We start from the raw sequence: 15,632 nt of genomic DNA, 5'->3' as shown, positions 1-15,632 counted from the left end.
TGTCTGTAGAATTTTTGATGATGGCCATTCTGACCAGTATGAGGTGATACCTCATTGTAGTTTTGATTTGCATCTCTCTAATGATTAGTGATGTTGAGCATCCTTTCATGTGTTTGTCAGTAATCTGTATATCTTCTTTGGAGACATGTCTTTTTAGGTCTTCTGCCTATTTTTGGATTGGAGTGTTTGCTTTTTTGGTATTGAGCTGCATGAGCTGCTTGTATATTATGGAGATTAATCCTTTATCAGTTGCTTCATTTGCAAATATTTTCTCCCACAGAATGAAATTTACATTTCTTTGATTTGGGTTACAGTTTGAATTAAGGTCCCAACATTTAAAACTCTCAAGAGCCTCCTTCATGACAGCCCAGGACCAGAGCTTCTATTCCAATGAAGACTGAGTTTTTAAATCTAATCGGAGCTCAGAATCATTACTATTTTCCCCTTGAGATCTCAAAAAAAAGAAAATCCCCCAGGGATTCTACATTTTTTTTAAATAAATTTATTTATTTCATTTATTTTTATTTTTGGCTGTATTGTGTCTTCATTGCTGTGCACGGGCTTTCTCTAGTTGCAGCGAGTGGGGCTACTCTTTGTTGCGGTGCACGGGCTTCTTATTGCAGTGGCTTCTCTTGTTGTGGAGCACAGGCTCTAGGTGCATGGGCTTCAGTGGTTGTGGCATGCGGGCTCAGTAGTTGTGGCTCATGGGCTCTAGAGCACAGGCTCAGTAGTTGTGGCGCACAGGCTTAGTTGCTCCGCGGCATGTGGGATCCTCCAGGACCAGGGAGGGCTCGAACCCGTGTTCCCCCACACCGGCAGGTGGACTCCCAACCACTGTGCCACCAGGGAAGCCCAGGGATTCTACATTTTTAACATGTCTAAGGACTCTAGGAGTCAGAAGTATAAAATCTCTTGGAAACTTACTTCAAATACATTTACTACCTTCTAGGAAAATTCATCCTGAAATTTCAAGCAAATTTTCTAGCCTAAAGTGTAACTTGTATATTTTCCAGTCATTTTTATGGAAGGAACAGTATAGCTCTAGGGAGCTATTCTAGCAGAGGTTTTTCAGTTCTCCTTAAGTCTAAAAGCAGTTGTCTTTAAAGGAGGCTATTAAAACAAAAATGTGAATCAAATCAAGTCAGATGTATAAACAAAGGTTAAGCCATTTAAGAAAACAAATCATAACTGACTTCCTTGTTAATCATGTTAGACATTGGGCCAATCAGATAATAAACTGGGAAAAGCAAGAAACAAGTTTGGTTGACTGGCACAAATAAGATGGAAAAGAGATTAAAATAATATGTACCATTTTTGGTCATTCCAACATTTTTCTTGTTTTTTTCTCTGAATGGTGAGTTGTAATCACACTATTAAAATTGAATGGAAACAAACAAAACGAATCCCATACCCCTATTTATCTGAGAGGAGCAAACCATTAAAAACAGCAGTAGCTGGGACTTCCCTGGTGGCATAGTGATTAAGAATCTGCCTGCCAATGCAGGGAACATGGGTTCGAGCCCTGGTCTGGGAAGATCCCACATGCTGCAGAACAACTAAGCCTGTGCACCACAGCTACTGAGCGTGTGCTCTAGAGCCTGTGAGCCACAACTACTGATCCCGCACGCCACAGCTACTGAAGCCCGCCCACTCAGAGCCTGTGCTCCACAACAAGAGAAGCCACCACAATGAGAAGAGTGCGCATTGCAACGAAGAGTAGCCCCCATTCGCTGCAAGTAGAGAAAGCCTGCGTGCAGCAACGAAGACCCAACACAGCCAAAAAAATAAATTAAATAAATAAATTTTTAAAAAGAAAACAGCAATAGCACAATGTTGGTTCTTAATGTGGACCTTTAGAGAGTGAAAAGACACAACAATTCTCTCAACTACTGGGTTGGCCAAAAAGTTCATTCGGGTTTTTCTGCAAAATGCTACAAAAAATCTGAACGAACTTTTTGACCAACCCAATGATATGTACTTCACAAAGGACACTGATCCTAGACGTGAGTGAACTTTGTCAGCTGATATTTGGCTTTGCAGGCAGACTTCAGCGTGTTGGCAAAGCTCTCCTTGTACATGTAACTACCTCAGAATCATGCCACAAATCTGTGTTCTTAAAGTTCAGTCTGAAAGTTGGGAAACTAAGTCTATGTCAGTAAAACTTCACTTGTTGACAAGACTGTTCACCTCCTCTTTACTACAAATATGCTTTGTAGGTTTTAAAAAATTGTAGGTTTTATTAATGGGAGCTCCTTATCATAAAGGGAGGAACAAGAGTATACTTTTCGCTAAGGCAAAGGTGAGGCAAAAATTACATCCCAAGGCACAAAACTCAAATGTTATGTCAACTTTTGACAGTCAAAAGGCAAACACCAAACAGAATAATGACAGAAGAATTGGGCCAGATGTTATCATTAGGGGAAAAAATCATTTATGCAACTTGGCATGTGGGTCTGTTGTCATTCAAATAGTTTTACCATGTGGTAGAATGTAGAAAATGCCACCATTTTACTACGGTTGGGTTTTTTACAACTTTATTGAGTTTATTTTTCTTTTGTACTTCATTTTATTGGTTTCAGTTCTACACAGTACTGAAGAGGTCAGATAAAGAAATTCCTTTTATTTAAAAATCTCTTCCCAAGTTGTTGTTTTTTTAAATTCATTTTTAAATAATCCTAAATGTAGATACTTTCTTGCAACTCTGGGGAAAATTTTCTGGAAAACAGAAGAGTGACTAAAAACAGAAAAATAAGCCAATTTCCCTATTCAGTCTGTTCTGAATACAATAAAATTTCAATGTTTGCACATAAAGCAATATTTAAGATAAAATAATTTATTTTCCAGTGGAAGTAGATTATTTTTCTAGTTATAATACTTTTAATGAAACATTCAGAGTTGGGTGGCAAAACAACTTTTTCCTACAGTGTATGCTTAACGAATAATGATTTATACAATAATTAATTTGTTGAAAAAATAGCTTGATGCAAGAAATTCATCTTTGCCACCTAGCTTTAATATACCAACACTGAGGTTACTACACCTAAGAGTTATTTAGACATTTTGACAGTAATTAAATTTATTTAATTTATTGGCACAAACATGTTGCCTTTTAGTCAAAATAGTACTGTGACACTGAAGTTACAGAAAGGGCAGAAAGAAGTGCTTATAATTTGTGTTTCCTTCTTTCTTCTATGGAATTCCTCCTTACAGCCTCACAATCACCCTGTTTATAGAACCTTAAATTTCTTGGCAACCTGTTCTTCACACACAAAAAAATCAAACTTAAAAAGTATTAAATAGGGGCTTCCCTGGTGGCGCAGTGGTTGAGAGTCCGCCTGCCAATGCAGGGGACACAGGTTCGTGCCCCGGTCCGGGAAGATCCCACATGCCGTGGAGTGGTGGGGCCTGTGAGCCATGGCTACTGAGCCTGCGCATACGGAGCCTGTGCTCCGCAATGGGAGGGGCCGCAACAGTGAGAGGCCCGTGTACCGGAAAAAAAAAAAAAAGAAGTATTAAATAGGATTTTTTTGTTTTCAAATGGATACAGAGTCAGGATGGGTTACTGTGTCTGAAGTTGAGGGAAGAGATGTTAGAACAACTGAAGAGTTTCCTGTACATTCTGTGGCCTCCACGGTTTCTCCACTTGTGCTCTCCTTCCACGATGGTGCTAGAAGGCAAGAAAGGCGGTGAATAGCACCTGGTAGGACCAGGCTCCCAATTTCAACCGTAGCTTTACTGTGGAACCTGGATTCCTTCAGGTTACTCTCAAGCACATCCTGTGCTCCTTTCCTCACCCACCAGCCTCTAGGACCTGCCCTTTCCAAGGCAACAAATGACTTTCTTCTTGCTAATTCACTGGCTTTCCCTCACCTCCCATTCATCTTATCTTCTCTGCTTCTATAACACTCTTAACCACCTGCTACTTTAAAAGGATTCTTCTCTCAGTTCCCAGAATTTCATAGCAGTCCTACTTGGATATTCTTCCTGTGTTTCTTTTGCTCGTTGCTCATCCTTCCCTTGAAGGTACCCACAAGGCTCTGTCCCATCTGCCTTTGCTTCTTACTCTTCCCTCTTCTTGCAGTGTCCCCCTCCTCCAACCCTTTCTCTGAATGCCTTTCTCCTCAACGTAGCCTATACCACCCTCAAAATAATAGACAATCAGGCCTCATGTGGCTAAACCTATGGTAGGAGAGTCTGTAGGGTGAAAAAAAGCCAAACAGAACTGTGGGACACACTATCATTTAACAGTCGGCTTGAGTGGATTTTACAAGGAGGCTTAGCATCAAGGTAATCAAAGGAGGAGAAAATATCAAGAAAAATGGAGTCAAATGCTGTGGAGGAATCAAGTAAAATAAGGGCAAAGGAGAATCAGTTGGACTGGGCTGTCAGAAGGTCACTGTTGACCCTGCCAGAGGGTTCAGCAAATGAGGGCTCTGGTAATCACACTCCTCTCTCCTCAAGAGGCTGTTGCATCGAAATGAGTGAAGTTGAACTAAGAGAAGTATTATACACAGGATGGTCTTCAGCATTTCTGGGAATGATGGGCATGCATTCAGACCAAACAAAGAAGCCTGTAATAAAAAATTATCTTTATTGATAATATATGTACAGTGATGTAAATGAGTTCAGAAATATCTGTTGTAATATTTTTGTAAGCAAGTTCCTCAACAGAGCGATGATGTCCTGTTATGTTTGATGATCTTACAAGTTCAGAAACAGTAGGACTGAGAACTACATTTGCTTGGGTTTTTGGGGGTTTTTTGTTTTTTGGCTTTTTTTGAGATGAAATTAACATAACATAAAATTAATCGTTTAAAGTGAGCAATTCAGTGGCATTTAGTACATTCACAATGTTACATAACCGTCACCTCTATCTAATTCCAAAACATTATCTAATTCCAAAACATTTTCATCTCCCCAAAAGGAAACCCTGCACCCATTAAGGAATCGCTCCCCATTCTCCCCTCCCACAAGTCTCTGGCAACCACCAATTTTTTTTTTTTTTTTTTTTTGTGGTACGCGGGCCTCTCACTGTTGTGGCTTCTCCCGTTGCGGAGCACAGGCTCCGGACGCGCAGGCTCAGCGGCCATGGCTCACGGGCCCAGCCGCTCCGCGGCATCTTCCCAGACCGGGGCACGAACCCGCGTCCCCTGCATCGGCAGGTGGACTCTCAACCACTGCGCCACCAGGGAAGCCCTAGCAACCACCAATTTCGATTCTGTCTCTATGAATTTACCTAGTCTAGCTATTTTACATAAATGGAATTATACAACATATGGCTTTTGGTGTCTGACTTCTTTCACCTAGCATAATGTTTTTGAGGCTGCTCGCTCTTATAACTGAGCAGTAGCACCAGTTATACAGTCAAAAATTCTCCATGTGGTTTTGTCATGGCAAAAAAACCGCAGAACCTTTCCCCAGAGTTCTTCAACAATTCATGAGACCACAGACAAGTCTTTCTTTGCTCATTAAATAATTTTTTGAGAACCTGCTCCCTGCCAGGCATGGTTTTAGTTGCCAGGGCACTAGTGGAGACAGGACAGAGGAGCCCCTGCCCTCATAAAGTTTATAGCTGGGAGGAAAACCCCTGATTCTCAACACTGAACTCTCTTTCGTCCCTGGTTCCTGTTGAAAACTAAGGCAATTTTTGCTATTGTAAAACTTACTTTAAAACAACATCTAATGGATTTTTCATTTTCAGCTAATTCAGAAATATCTCTGGAGCCAAGACTAGGAAATATGTCCATGTCAGTACTCATTTTAGTGAGATTTGTGAGATGGCTTTGGGTTTTACTTGTCTGTTTTGAGTTTCTGATCAGCTCTGTTATTGAAAAAGAGCATTCACTAGAACAGTTTTTGATCATTCGTGTGAGACAGAATTTCAAAGCTTTTTCTGAGCTGAGACAAGTTACTTTAACATTATTGTCAATCTGATAGATAGTGAGCAGGATTTGATTGCTCTAATGTGTCAGTTGTGATAGAATTTCACAGACAATAGACCTGCCTTTTGAAAATAAAGATTATTTTCAGGAAATAGAAAGTCCTTGAGCTATGGGCCCTGCTGAGGGCTGGACAGGCTTCTTTTCTCATCTGGCTTTTCCTAAGGGGTAAGCCCAGTGAGGACATGCAAAGACAAACCCACACCCCATTTGTAGTGCAATGGGAGTGAGTTAGGGGCCTAACTGGTGTTGATTTCATTGGATTCCATGCATGTGGTTGCACTAAAGAGCTTAGTCAACAAACCACCAGTCTTAATGCAAACCTTGATAAGGTTATTTAACAGTCAGCTGCACTATCTTCCTCTCTCTTTACAGGCAGTATATGCTGATAGCTGCAGTCCTTGTACCACTACTGTGTGTCAGGCCCTTCCCATAGGTCTTTACAGACATCTTATCATTTAAAGCTCCCAACAGTCTCTAAGACAGACACAATGTGCTCTGATTATCTTGAATAGATAAATGGTGGAACTGAGGCACACAGATGTTAAATAACTCGTCCAGGATCATACCGCTAACCTGTGAATGGGGGGATATCCAGGATTCAAACCCAGATCTGTTTGCCCCAAATCCCAAAATGGTTGATAAACAGTGAACATTTTTGCTTTTTATCCTATTTCTCTTTTCATCTATATTTTTTTCTTGCTAACTCTGAATCTGTTCTCTGCCCAACAAGCGACAAAGTACTATAAACTCTGAATTCTCATAAAAGCTCTCTTTCTATTTATTAAGGACTAGCTCTTTCTTATGGTTGTTGATGTTGTTTTTAAAAAGTTTCTACCTCAGTCTAATTTAGGAAAATAATTATGCATCTAATGATCAGACACTTTGGTTTTTGCATTTGGAGGGGTGGGAAAATATTGCATCAAAAAAGCAGAATGAGTATATGAAGGGATGGAATATCCCCTCATTTAAATGGATTCCCCGACCCTGATCTATATATTATTTTCTCCCTGTTTCCATCGCCGCCTCAGGCTTCCCTGTGTTCTGCCTTTTGCCCTAGGGTAAATATGCTTATCTTTATTCAATTACGGTTAATGCTGTTTATGTTTTTGTTATTTTTATTTATTGTATGTTTCTGTTGTATTCTACTTTTCCACAGATAAATCTTTCCTCCCAGGGCTTTGCAAGTGGTGTTGCTTAATAAATTCCTAGATCTAGAATAAACAGGGGAACACAGATTGCAAGACCTCCTAATGGTTTTGGCCATTCTGAGTACCAGAAGTTTGACTGGAACATTCAGTTCATCCTAGTCTTTTCGAGATACTTTAGTTTTTCAAAAGTTACAACTTTTTAAAGGAAATTAAAGGAATTCAGAGGTAGCTATATCAGAACTCTGTTGGGTTTTTGTTTTATAGAATGTCAGGTTCCTTCGTCTCCACTCTTTAGCTGATAATGTGTTTCTCATTGCTTATAAAAATCTACCATAACCTAAAATATTATGAAAATACTAGAAATGCAATCCTGGGATACCTAACTCAAAGTCATGCAAGTACAGAAGGAAATTAATTTAGATATGTATTACTTGCTGCAACTGGAATATTGGTTCTTTCATCATCATCATCATCATCATATTTCTCCAGCCACTTTTTAGTTACTTTCTCTGTATATATTACACTAATATAAATAACCTGCCTCCAAGAATAAAAAATAAAGTAACACCAATTAATTCCACTTGGTCTTGAGCAGATCTGTAAAGATGTGTGTGTGTGTATATGTGTGCGTGTGCGTGTGCGTGTGTGTGTGTGTGTGTGTGTGTGTGTGTGTTTGTAATTCTTTATATAGAGCCCTTGGTTTAGGCCAAAATTCTGCACCAGTGAAACAAGTTTGTAAATGAAAGGACTTGGCACAAATGAATTTAATTCAGAATTATCTCTGGAAAGCCAGACTCTCTGTTGGAACCTCGTGTACTACTCACCATCCTTTTGGCTTCACAAATATTCTTAGATTTTTTTCTAAATCCATGCTTGATTTATCACTTTATCAAAGAAAGGAACATTTGTGACTTTTTAAAAAGTACCAGACAATTCCTCTAGAGAAAAAACAACAACAAAAAATGCTTAACTAGCTTGAGGATTATTGGCTATTTTGGGCTATCATCAAAGAGAGCATTTGACCAAATAATTTTACAGCCAGTTAACATTACTCTGTACATGTCTTTTTTTTTTTCAAAGACAACTTTTTTCTTATATAAATATTGTAATATCCTTCCTCTTGGAAACTTTTCCTATTTTTTGCCCCCAAGGTATGTTTTATGTTTGAAGTTAAATCTTGAAGAAATGGAGATTTTATTGAAAATATTGACAGAATTTAATTCACGACAGAAAAAAAGTGAATGAGGGCAGAGTGAGTAGCACTTCTTTGATATGTAAAATTTAAAGTCTAAATTGAATGATTTTCTAATGGATCTTGTCAGATATTCCCCGCAGTTGACATAAAAATTTTTTGGAAGTTACAATAAATTTAAGAGATTTATAGGAAGAAAGAATTAAGAAGCGTAAAGGACGATATTACATACAAAAGTTTAAGCTTCTCCTATGGAAATTTTCCACTCTAACTACATTATTGAGCAAAAGATTTGTTCTTTTAGATGCTGCTGCAAGTTTTATACTTTTGTAGGCTTGCATTTGTAAAGCCATAAAGGCAGCATTTGGTCAGAAAATGACTGTCATGGAAGGCAAGTCCGAATTACAGGCATCACTTGGGCTAAGCTCCCAGCGCACATCCAGATGGCAAGGTTCCTGCAGCTAGTGTGAGCCCCCCGGTTTGGGACTCTCACAGAAAATCTGTGCTTCTAAATGTTAAAATCAACCAGAAAGTTACAGAGAGAACTCCTTTGAAAGACGAGTTCAATTATTTATTAGCATTCTCAGAGTACAGTGTCTCCAAGATAGTATTTGAAATTAATATACTATTTGATTAGACTGATTGATTGTTTCTACAGCTGAAGATTTTAACATTCATTAGCTGTACTAACTGGTCATTAGTACTTCCTTTATCAGCAAGCAAAGAATAAACAGAAATTCTAATAAAAATTCATCACGGTGAACATACTCCATACCTAAGCGGGCGTGATGATGGCCAGTGTACTAGATTAACTGCTGTAACGTTGGCAGGGAAGATTCTGTTATAACATTTAAGAATATCCCTTAATTAATGTTTACTTTGTATCTGGACTCTTTTAAACTTAAGTAAGCTATACAGATAATCTCTTACATAACCAGTATAATAAAGTGCTAATGGTTATTTTATACTTAATGTGTTTGTGTGGTATCCTTCAACTATTAGTTTCAGGAAGGACTGAGGACTTCTTAGGAAAGTTCTGTGAATGTGCTGCTGGTAAAGCCTTTTTCCCACTCCTGAGGAAGAAAAGCATCATGGCCTGTTTTTCAACCAGACTGTTAAAATAATTCTGAATTGTAACGCAAATATGCTCACCTGTTAATACTGTGGGACACCTCTCTCTACCTACCATGTCATGAAACTATTGTGGTTTTTATAATTTTTTAAAAATTATTTATTTTATTTATTTATTTTTGGCTGCGTTGGGTCTTTGTTGCTGTGCGCAGGCTTCCTCTAGTTGTGGTGAGTGGGGGCTACCCTTCGTTGTGGTGCGCGGGCTTCAGTAGTTGTGGCACACGGGCTCAGTAGTTGTGGCTCGCGGGCTCTAGAGCACAGGCTCAGTAGTTGTGGCACACGGGCTTAGTTGCTCCGCAGCATGTGGGATCTTCCCGGACCAGGGCTCAAACCCTTGTTCCCCACACCGGCAGGCAGATTCTCAACCACTGAGCCACGAGGGAAGCCCTCCCTTGTGATTTTAAGAGCAAATTGAAAGGAATGATGAGAAGGATTCTCCCTTCATGAATTAAGGCCACTCTAGAGCAATTCTCCGTATGCACTGAGAATTACAGCTGCTTTATACTGACTGCTTCCTCAGCCCTTCACAAGCGTTAGCCCATTTAGTACTCAGAATTATCTCCAAAGATAGATAATGCTCACCCCCTTGAAAAAGTGACATGAGGAGACTGCTGCTTGGAAATGTTGAGCAACTTGCCCGAGGCCATGCAGCTGGTTAGCAGCAGGTCAGCACTTCAGCCGCTCTGCATCGTTCTAGAATCCTGTTCATCCACCTGGTTACCCTGCATAAGTATAAGCTGAACCGCAGGGTTCTGTTTGAGTTTCTGTTTGTAGGTGAGCCTGTCAGGGCCTGCAGTACCTATATCACCTCTCTTGGCTCTAGCATGAATCCAGACAGCTGGCCAGCAAATGAGGATGGTGGAGGAATACAGAGTCCAGGAGCCCATTCAGCTTCTATGTCCCAGAATGTGTCAAGCTCCACCAAGCAGGGTTAAAATCAAGAAGTCCAAGGAAAGATCAAGGTCCCATCTGTGCAGGCAGAGAGCAGCATAAGAGAATCTGGGCTACTTCATCCTTGGAGTCAGGAAGTCCTCAGATAGTTGCTATTGTAGGGCTGCAGGTGGGCTGGAGCGGGAGGTTAGTGCTTGTTAGAAATAAGGAGGCAATGGTGAGAGAAGTTAACAAGGCTCAAAGTGGAATCTCTGTCATAGAGAGGGACTGCGGAAGAGAGGGACTGAGAGAACTGTGATTAAGAAGCTGCCCTGCAGCAGTGGGGCCCGAGACGCAAGGTCCAGAAAGATGTAGGTACGGAAACCAGTCGGAGGTTGCTCATCTTGGGTCTGATTGGGAACAGAGCCAAATTCTGAAGAAGAAGAATGCTGAAAGGGAAGACAGTGGAAAAGATAGACACGTGAGAGCCTCTGGCCTGTGAATGGCTCTACAGGTAGATACAACTCTATTCTCTTTTCCCAGGCAGAAGCTGCTTCAAGTGGAGAATCCAGGAATAGAAGCAGGAGGGGGTTCACCATATGTGGCTGCAGATAGTACTCCATTATGAACTCCAGAACTGAGATAATATCAGAGTGAATATTCCCTAAAAGATGTCATAAGCTATACTCTTTTTACCTTTATTTACCTGACAGTTTTATCTTCACCCAATCCAAGGTTAAAAATGATAGAAGAATCAATGGGAAATGGCTAATTCCAAATATTACAATTTGACTGTAATAATCTTACATTTTAATCTGTGCTATTGCCCTCAGTGAAAAATTACTATTGATAGAAAAGCATTTTTCAATAATTTTGGATGTTATTCCAGAAAGAAGTAGAGCTGATAATTATGCTATCTTTCAAATTCATGCTTGGGGCAAATTTCTTTCCTGACTCTTCCAAGAGATTTTGAATTGATAAAATTTTCATGCTTGTGTTCCCTAATTCTTCTTTTTTTTCACTTCTCCTACACAGGAGACTTTGAATGTGATTGATCCTGGCTTGATGGACCTAAATGGGACAAGTGAGGATGCCCTGGAATGGGATGAAACTGACATAAGTAACAAGTTAATTAGTTTGAATGAAGAATCGAATGACCTTGATCAAGAATCCCAACCTGTCTTGCCTTCCTTAAAGCTTGAAGAGACAGGTAGTGAGGACCCTGGTTATGAAGAAGAGGCAGGTGACCACGGGGCATCTCAGTGTGCATCGAGTATCACTGCCCCGTCCAGTCCACACATTTACCAAGTATACAGCCTCCACAATGTTGAGCTCTATGAAGACAACCACATCCCATTCCTGAAAAACAGTCCGACCTTCACTAGCATGACACAGTCTAGCGTTTTAACTAAGAGTCTCAGTAAAGACTCTTCATTTTCATCTGCCAAATCTTTGCCGGATCTTCTAGGGGCTTCCAATTCGGTGAAGCCCTGCCCGTGCCACGGAGGAGACATGAGTCAGAATTCAGGCAGTGAGAGTGGAATTGTCAGTGAAGGAGACACTGAAACCACTACCAACTCTGAAATGTGCTTGCACAATGTGGTGGATGGGTCCCCAAGTAACCCTGAAACTGAACATCTGGACCCACAAATGGGAGATGCAGTTAACGTGTTAAAGCAAAAGTTTAAAGATGAGGAGGAACAAATTAAGCTTCCAAATAGCTCTCAGTTATCCATTTCACCAGTCGGTTGTGTAAATGGAAAAGTTGGAGATTTAAACACTGTTACCAAACATACCCCTGATTGTTTGGGAGAAGAATTACAAGGAAAACATGATGTGTTTACATTTTATGATTACTCATACCTCCAAGGCTCAAAACTCAAGTTACCAATGATAATGAAACAGTCACAAAGTGAAAAAGCACATGTGGAGGATCCCCTGCTTCATGGTTTTTATTTTGATAAAAAATCCTGCAAATCTAAACATCAGGCTACAGAGTTACAACCAGATGCACCTCCCCATGAAAGAATTTTGGCAAGTGCATCTCATGAAATGGATCGCAATTCATATAAAAGTGGTGATGTAGAGAAGACCTTCAGTGGCATGCAGAATGCCAAACAGCTCTCCCTTTTATCTCATAGTTCCTCTATTGAGTCTCTTTCTCCAGGGGGTGATTTATTCGCATTGGGCATCTTTAAAAATGGCAGTGACAGCCTCCAGCGAAGCACTTCTTTAGAAAGTTGGTTGACATCCTATAAAAGCAATGAAGATCTTTTTAGCTGTCACAGCTCTGGGGACATAAGCGTGAGCAGTGGCTCAGTTGGTGAACTGAGTAAAAGAACATTAGATCTCCTGAATCGTTTGGAGAATATCCAGAGCCCTTCGGAGCAAAAGATAAAGCGAAGTGTTTCCGATATCACTCTTCAAAGCTGCTCCCAAAAGATGTCTTTTCCTGGCCAGCTGTCATTGGACATAGCATCTTCTATCAATGAAGACTCGCCAGCATCTCTTACAGAACTTAGCAGCAGTGATGAGCTCTCTCTTTGCTCAGAGGATATTGTGTTACACAAGAACAAGATCCCGGAATCAAATGCATCATTCAGGAAGCGCCTGCCTCGTTCAGTGGCCGATGAAAGTGATGTCAATGTCAGCATGATCGTGAATGTCTCTTGCACCTCTGCCTGCACTGATGATGAAGACGACAGTGACCTCCTCTCCAGCTCGACGCTCACCTTGACAGAAGAAGAACTGTGCATCAAAGATGAGGATGACGACTCCAGTATTGCAACAGATGATGAAATTTATGAAGAGTGCAACTTGATGTCAGGGCTGGACTATATAAAGAATGAGCTGCAGACCTGGATTAGACCGAAGTTTTCCTTGACAAGAGATAAGAGAAGGTGTAATCTCAGTGATGAAATAAAGGGCAGTAAGGATGTAAGTAGTAGTGAGATGAACAATTCCTCTGACACCCTGAACATTGAGGCCCTTCTAAATGGCTCCATAAAACATCTCTCCGAAAATAATGGAAATAGTAAGAATTTACCCCACACCTGTGAGTTAGGGACAAAGGGTGAAAATAAGAAAAATATTTTCGAAGTTAATAAAGATCCATATGTGGCAGACATGGAAAATGGCAATATTGAAACTATTCCAGAAAGGCAGAAGGACAAACTGAATGAGATTTCAAAGGAATCAGAAAACCTTGGTTCAACCGGGAAAAGGATTTCAGAGAGTGAGCAGTGTAAGTGCAGAGCACTTATGGATAGCTCAGATGATTCAAATATTGCTGGAAAGGAATTTGTTCCCCAGATGGTTAGACATGTTCCAAAGAAATGTCAAAATCACCACCATTTTGAAAATCAAAGTGCTGCTTCTACTCCCACTGAGAAGTCTTGTCCAGAACTGCCTTCAGAAACCAGTGTTATCAATAGACAGGACTCTGAGGTACTGAAATCTTCATCTAATGATGCACCAGATATGGCTGGAAAATCTGCTCGTTGCTGCCTAGCACTTGAACAAAGCGAAACAGAGGAAACCGTTTCTATCAGTGACAACGTTTCCTGTTGCAACTGTGACCCAGATGTTTTCCATCAGAAAGATGCCGAAGATTGTTCCGTACACGACTTTGTTAAGGAAATCATTGACATGGCTTCAACAGCCCTAAAATGTAAATCTCAACCTGAAAATGAGGCAGCTGCTCCTACTTCATTAACTCAAATCAAGGAGAAGGTGTTGGAACATTCCCACCGGCCCATCCAGCTGAGAAAGGGGGACTTTTATTCATACTTATCTCTCTCATCTCATGACAGTGATTGCGGGGAGGTCACCAATTACATAGAAGAGAAGAGCAACACTCCACTGCCACCGGACATGACTGACTCTGGCTCAGAAGACAAGGAAGACACCGAATGCTTCTTCGAGGCCTGTGTTGAGGAGGACCCTTCTGAATACCAGTCCTGTTTCTCCAGCGCTCTTCCAAATGAACCTGCAGTTCCCAGTGAAGCTCCAGTGCCACTGCAAGCAGCAGCAGGCTCTTCCAAGTTCAGTGATACTTCTCTCCTCGTCGATGATGCAGACGTGATGGCTCTTTCAGGTCCTCCCCCTCCAAAAAGAGGTGATGTAGGAAAGGAAGTGGATGGTTTACCCCAAGCTTCTAATGTCTATGGAGAAAGCTCAGAGTTAACTACTCCTTCAAGGCTGAGCGGTGAAAAGGAGAGTTCAGAAAGCTCAGGTGAGTCTGGAAGGCCAGAAGAACATGATGCTTCTTCAGCCCAATCTAGAGTTCCCGGATTCTCCTCGAAGGCAAAGCAGCCAAAAGACACGGCTGCTTTGCATCCCAACCCCAAAACTTTAACCTGTGAAGAAAATCTTCTGAACCTTCATGAAGAACGACATAGAAATATGCATAGGTAGAATGTAACCCTCTCCAAGCATGAAAATCATCTCATTGAAAGGTGCGTATAGTCTTCATGTTTTTTTTATATATATATATGATATATTTTAACATATATTTAATATATACATACTTAAAATATGAATTTTAGTCAACAAAGCTATGATAGGAGAAAAGACTAGTCAGGATAGCTGTTCTTGGCAGATATTTACCTGAATAAGACATTTAGATGAAAGAAATACTCCCAACAATGCAAGTAACTATGAAGCAAAAGGGGAGAAAACAGTCACAATTGACATTTTTAGCAACATTACCTTTATTACATCATTATGGCAAGAAGAATAAAAAATTTGAGGAAGTAGTCAAATAATGTAGGGCCTCAAATTCTTCCATTAAGGGAGGAAAAAAGGTTCTGAAAATTGCAATTATACCCTCTGATCAGAATGCATGCACAGTGACAGTGCTCCCCGCTTCAGCTTCTGTGCACAGAGATGCCCGCTTCCTTCAGTGCCTGGAGATGAACAATGATTAGGTTAAAGGCTGCATCTCCTGATCTGAGCCTTCCTTTTACGCTTCTGTCTAATGTAACTATCATCACATTTGCTTCCCCGGTGGAAGGCTGTGCTGTCACAGCTCCTAATCATGACCAAGTCTGAGGATTCAAATAGGAGGGGAAAGTTGATGTTAAAGAAGAGGCTTTTATTTATCCACACAGAGACTGAGAACAGGCTCAGAAAGCAAATGCAGAGAGAATACGTGACAAGTTAATGGTGTTTTGATAAGAACAGAATTTTTGAATTTTGCCTGAAGGTGACAGGCTGATTTCCATCCAATTTTTTTGAGAAAGTCATTCTACTCTTCATGTTTAATAAGACAGCTATTGATTGATAATTCTGATATGATGATACAGCTCTAAAAGTGACACAAAAATTCTGTTATTTCCCGTTTCTAAG

General features: G+C 40.5%; 1 protein-coding gene across 7 annotated transcripts in view; it reads left to right on the top strand.

Moving 5' to 3' along the window:
• Nucleotides 1–15,632, top strand: part of AKAP6 (A-kinase anchoring protein 6) — a 598,487-nt gene that overhangs the window by 571,891 nt on the left and 10,964 nt on the right. For all 7 annotated transcript variants that reach the window (XR_013827168.1, XM_079913691.1, XM_079913693.1 and 4 more), the window contains one exon: nucleotides 11,319–14,740. Coding sequence is in view for 6 of the 7 variants with exons in the window: in XM_079913691.1 (XP_079769817.1) it covers nucleotides 11,319–14,699 (3,381 nt within the window). In the remaining variant the exon portion in view is untranslated. The remainder of the gene's footprint in view (nucleotides 1–11,318; nucleotides 14,741–15,632) is intronic.

The sequence above is a fragment of the Stenella coeruleoalba genome (genome assembly GCF_951394435.1).
Source record: "Stenella coeruleoalba genome assembly, chromosome: 2".
NCBI classification, from domain to species: Eukaryota; Metazoa; Chordata; class Mammalia; order Artiodactyla; family Delphinidae; genus Stenella; species Stenella coeruleoalba.
This window is presented reverse-complemented; position numbering and strand designations above follow the sequence as displayed.